Here is a 5,697-nt window from a genome sequence, read left to right as displayed (position 1 = left end):
GGAAGCTTGGTAAGGAAGCCTCTTTCTAGGAGAACCCCAGCTTAGTTTTGCAGACTCAAGAGGTTTGGAGAAAATGTAGATTCAGCTCTGCACCAGGCTTGAGCCTGTAACCCTTACTCCCCCAAACAGTCCCTAATTACGCGCAGTATTGCATCAGGCCACATACCAATACCTTTACTCACGCGGAAGTGCTCTGTCCTCTGGAGCATGACTTCAGAGAGACTACTCAAAAGTATTCCTCAGCGCGAATAAGGATATCAGAATCTGGCCCATTGCGAGCAGGGGTTGTAGGATCAGGCCTGGCTTTCAGAAGCCTGTTCAAACTCAACTACTATGAGGTTTGCCCATCACTGAGATCAAGATCCTTTCTCCTCATTTCCGTCATGTTCTCTACCCTGTGACGCCAGATTCTGCACTGGAAGTCTACGGGCAGTGACTTAGCGTAGAACTGGGGTGAAAAACCACTGTGCATTGTTAAAGCACGTTATGAAATCCTTGTTCCCGCCTCTTAAAATCATTCTCCCCCTAAAAAAAATCCTTCCTGTTATGCAAAAAGAAAAACCACCGTGTAACATAGAGATGCAAGAGTTAAATACGACAGACAACTGGAATATATTCAGAACCCATGTGTCACGCAAGAACTCACATGGAGTCCTTGGTGGGCTGGTTGGTGTGTTTGTGTGGGAGTGTGGTTTTTTTTTTTTTACTTTTCTTTTACTAAACATTAAATTGTTTCCCAAGAAATAAAAAGTTATTTACACTGGAATTATCTACAGTCTGCCCTCGGTACCTTCACCAGTCACATGCACAGGTTGGAGCCTCATTCATAAACTTGTGCATCCCGCTCACCAGCTTCAGAGCCCAAATGCTTAACGTTACTCAGTTTGTTTCCCCATCAAAGGACAAGGGGAGTCAACTGAGTGGGCTTGAACTGGCTAAGACCTGCAAGTCATTGGGAGCTGAGGGCACTCCGCACGTTGCTGAGTCAACTCCCGTGCCATAGGCTGTTGATTTACTGCGGAGCGTGGGGGCAGGAAGTGGGTCATTTGCCTGCAATAGTTCAGCTGAGGCGTTCAGATCCACCTAGGAGATTTAGACACGTGATTGCCAGTCATTTTAACACAAACCGGTCACTCAAATCTCTTAGCCCCACAGTCTTGGCCTACAATCTTTATATTTAAACAATGGGAATTTTCCAAATGCTGAACATCTACCTGCTGTTTATGAATGTGGCCCTGGTAAACAAAACACCTCTTCCCAGCCCCGGCCCCAAATGATGATAATGATGCATCATTTTCTTTTTTTAATAATATTAATTATAACAATAATAATAATTACAAATAAAAAGCCAGAAATGCTGTAGACCAAGTGGATTCTCGCTATTAAACACTAGTGCAGTTGGGGATTTCCTTTGTGCTTTCGCTGTTAGCAATCGTTGAGATGCTTCCTGCAGAAGACAAGAGGGAGAAAAGGGTCAGGGTAGGTCAGGAAATGGCCCAGTCTGTCGCCTCTTGCCCACGGGCAATGGGTACAGATGAGCCACAGTGCATCAGGACACAGTGCTGAGCCTAGGGAGAGAATTCGGTGGCTGGCGGGGAGATGTACCCCACACTTCTTGCAATAGTAGGAAACTGATCACATGGGATAAGCCCACCTGAACTAACTGGGCTTGCTCTAGGGTTTCCAGCCTTGGGCTGAATCCCCCACCCCACATCATGGGAGTCCAGATCACACACATGAGGGAGGCTTACAACACCTCTCCCCACCAAGCCATCACACATTTCCAAATGGCAGTGGGGTCCCGGCTAGCTGGGAAGGGGGAATCCCAGTATGGAAAAGGCGAGAACAGAGGAAAGTGCAACATAACCTAAGCTCCCCACTCTGGAGGGGAAATTCTTCCTGACCCAAGATGTGGCCATCAGATCAACTCTGTGCATGTGAATACGAAACCCCTGCAGTGAGGTGTCCCTTCCCATTCACACCCTGAGGTGCCTTTGCTACCCAGACCATTGTCCATTTGCTTTCCTGAACCCTGGTGACCTGGATTCTGCAAGTCTCTCCAGGTTGATCACTGCTCACCGAGAAGCAGTCGTGCCTTACCTATAACCCGTGTATCCAGTTCTTTCTCCATCAGCTCCTCAGGGTCAGTGAACTCACTCAGAGTGATCTTGGGGGCACTTTCGCTTTGGCTGACGGAACCAATCATCTCCTGTTCCTTGTCGTGCTGGACTTGAGCATAGATGTTAACCCATGGGATTTTCCTGCCCAGGAAAAGAAAGCAAGAGGCATTTTTTAGGTGGTGATCTTTGGCATTGCAGAACTGAGTTCAAAAGAGCAATTAAACCATAAGAATATAAGAACGGCCATACTGGGTCGGCCCAAAGGTCCATCTAGCCCAGTATCCTGTCTTCTGACAGTGGCCAATGCCAGGTGCCCCAGAGGGAATGAACAGAACAAGGAATCATCACTTAATCCATTCCCTGCTGCCCATTCCCAGATCCTGGCAAACAGAGGCTAGGGACACCATCCCTGCCCAAACCAGGAATAACCCCCATGGCGTGGTAACCAAGACACTGTGGCTATGAACTATTCTATGCCTAGGGAAAGCATGCTGGAGTCACGGAGCCTGATCCTTCAAGATGCCAAGGAAACGCCCACTGATTCTCATAGGAGTTAAACGCACCCAGCACCTCTCAGGGGTGTTTAGCACCTAGCAGGATGTGACATCGTATGGAGAGTATGTTGGCTCTTTAGTGATTGACCAATGAATTATCATCCTTTGGATTCTGGTAGCACTTGGAGGCTTCAACCAAGTTCCATTGCTAGGTGTTGCACATACGTATAGTAAGAAATGGTCCTTGCCCCAAAGAGCTACTAATCAGAATTGATAAGACAGGGAAAAGGCAGAAGAACGGTTTTATTATCCTCCTTTTGCAGGTGAGGAATGGGGATGCATGGAGAAATAAGTGACCTGCCTGAAGAGTGGATGAGCCCTAGAAGGGCTGACCATTTCAGACCAATAGGAACAGTGTTTGGATCCCTAAGCTTCTTAGTGGGGTTTGTGTGTAGTACCCTCCTGGAAGCTGGCTTTTAGACAACCCACACCTCTGAAATGACCCCATTTGTGTCACTCCAGGCATAAGGCAGAGCAACAGACGATGGCTTCAAAGAGGCTCTGTCAAGGGCCACCTCTGGATGTTAACTTCTTTGCTGCCCAAAAGAGTCAGATCCTCTCGGGTGTAAATTGGCTCGGCCCTATTGACCTCACTAGATCTGTGCTGATTTACATCAGTGAGATTCCAGCTCCAAATCTCCGGTGCTGTCATGTTAACTTGACATTTCTTTGTTATCTACAGACATCAGGATATATTTGTCATGTTCAGGAGCAGTGAAAAGTGTTAATGTGCTCCTCCTGAATCCCCATGATCTCTCTCTCTCAGGCTATTTCTTCACTATGGAGCTTTGGCATAGCCCTGCAGAGTAGACACAGCTTACACCAACAGGAGGGTTTTCACTAGTGGTACTCTTCTGTCGATGTAGCTGCATCTACACAGGGGATCATGGCAGCAGAGCTAGGGCGGTCAGGAGTGTGGCTTGTTCACATACCCTATAACTTTCAAGTGTTGACCAAGCCCCTCACACTCTCTCTCTCCCCATCTCTTTTGGGAGAAAAAGAGCAACCTCTGCTAAGTGCAGCCACTCTGCTCAGCCTGAGTAGACACTGATAAGGAACAGGGTTCACTGAACACCTGGCAGGGAAAGTGAGCTTTGGCTCACGAGGCTATCACTTAAAAATGTAAAACGCGTCTCTATTCTACAGCAAAGTCCACACATCGCAGTTCTGTGATTGTAAACTGCATGCCTTGCTCAGCAGCAAAAGAGTTAACAGTGCTTACAAGCCAATGTTCATCATGAGGCTTTGGTGTCCACCCCTTGCAGAGATGACTGGGAGGCTCACACCTGGGAGCTATTAGTGTAGGCTGTCTGCAGACTCAGGTAAACAGCCCTGCTTATATTCCATTCGTATTCTGGAGGCTGCTTTCCCAACCAATACAGGCCAGAGATTCCCACTGCCACCACCAGTGACAGCTTAGTGTCTGGAGAATAAAACAACAGCCACGAACTATACCCAAGAATTTTTGCCAATAATAATGGACAAAGAATGAACCAAGCAGGGTAAATGGGCAGGAGAAGAATAGAATAGACCCAACCAGGTGTAAGGTGAAAACAAGTCCAGCAAGGGATGGAGGGGAAGAGTATACCAGGAAGACGGTGCAAAACTCTCCAGCAATGGATAAGGGGTAGGAGAAGGCTCTATCCATCGGGTGAAGGGAACCAGACCCTGAAAGGGCCGGAACAATCCAATCAAGGTTTGAGAGTGAACAGGAAAACTCCAGTTAGGATCAAAGGGCCCAGAACACTCCAGATGAGCCTCCAGCTCCAGGGAATCTCAGCTCTGTTTTCATAGGAAGCAGTAGTAGGAAAGTTACCATCTTAAATTGTGAGCGGGGTGGGTGTGTGTAAAAGAGATCTCTGCTGCTGCATGGAACAATGCCTCCAGCTGCCTCTGGGAACCAAAGAGAAAACAAATCCACACACACAAACAACCCCCCTGCATTATCACATCACACATCTGCCCTCAGAGTCCCCCAAAGGTGCAAATATAGTGCCAATCTATAAGAAAGGGCCAACCCAGGGAATCGCAGACCAGTCAGTTTAACTTCAGTACCCAGAAAGATAATGGATCAAATAATGAAGCAATCGGTTTCACCTAGAAGATAATAAGGTGATAAGTAAGGGTCAGCATAGATTTGTCAAGAACAAATCCTGTCAAACCAATCCAATAGCTTTCTTTGACAGGGAAACAAGCCTTGTGGATGGGGGGAAGCAGTAGACATGGTATATCTTCACTTTAGTAAGGCTTTTGATACTGTCTCGCATGATCTTCTCATAAATAAAAGAGGGAAATGCAGCCTAGATGGAGTTACTATAAGGTGGGTGCATAACTGGTTGGAAAACCCTTCCCAGAGAGCAGTTATCAGTGGTTCACAGTCATGCAGGGCGAGCATAATGAGTGGGGTCCCGCAGGGATCAGATCTGGATCCAGTTCTGTTCAAGATCTTCATCAATGATTTAGAAAATGGTATAGAAAGTACATTTATAAAGTTTGCCGACGATACCAAGCTGGGAGGGTTGCAAGTGCTCTGGAGGATAGGATTACAATTCAAAATGATCTGGACAAAGTGGAGAAATGGTCTGAAGTAAATAGGATGAAATTCAATAAGGACAAATGCAAAGTACTCCACTTAGGAAGGAACAATCAGTTGCACACATACAAAATGGGAAATGACTGCCTAGGAAGGAACAGTGTGGGAAGGGATCTGAGGGTCATAGTGGATCACAAGCTAAATATGAATCAACAGTGTAACACTGTTGCAAAAAAAGCAAACATCCCTCTTGGATATATTAGCAGGAGTGCTGTAAGCAAGACATGAGAAGTAATAATTATGCGCTGATGTGGCCTCAGCTGAAGTATTGCGTCCAGTTCTGGGAGCCACATTTCAGGAAAGACATGGACAAATTGGAGAAAGTCCAGAGAAGAGCAACAAAAATGATTAAAAGTCTAGAAAACATGACCTCTGAAGGAAGATTGAAAACATTGGGTTTGTTTAGTCTGCAGAAGAGAAGACTGAGAGG

At 46.5% G+C, this 5,697-nt stretch overlaps 1 protein-coding gene across 1 annotated transcript in view; it reads right to left on the bottom strand.

Annotated features, from left to right (window-relative positions):
* Positions 1 to 692: 692 nt before the first annotated feature.
* SORCS3 (sortilin related VPS10 domain containing receptor 3) overlaps positions 693 to 5,697 on the bottom strand; it is a 495,944-nt gene continuing 490,939 nt past the window's right edge. Inside the window, exons 26-27 of the mRNA XM_030570154.1 lie at positions 2,101 to 2,261; positions 693 to 1,447 (exon numbers count right to left, since the gene is read on the bottom strand). Coding sequence (XP_030426014.1) covers positions 1,383 to 1,447; positions 2,101 to 2,261 — 226 coding nt within the window. The 3' untranslated portion in view covers positions 693 to 1,382. The remainder of the gene's footprint in view (positions 1,448 to 2,100; positions 2,262 to 5,697) is intronic.

The sequence above is a fragment of the Gopherus evgoodei genome, chromosome 7 (genome assembly GCF_007399415.2).
Source record: "Gopherus evgoodei ecotype Sinaloan lineage chromosome 7, rGopEvg1_v1.p, whole genome shotgun sequence".
Taxonomy (NCBI): Eukaryota; Metazoa; Chordata; order Testudines; family Testudinidae; genus Gopherus; species Gopherus evgoodei.
Note: the sequence above shows the minus strand (reverse complement) of the source record. Positions and strands in the feature narration are given on the sequence as shown.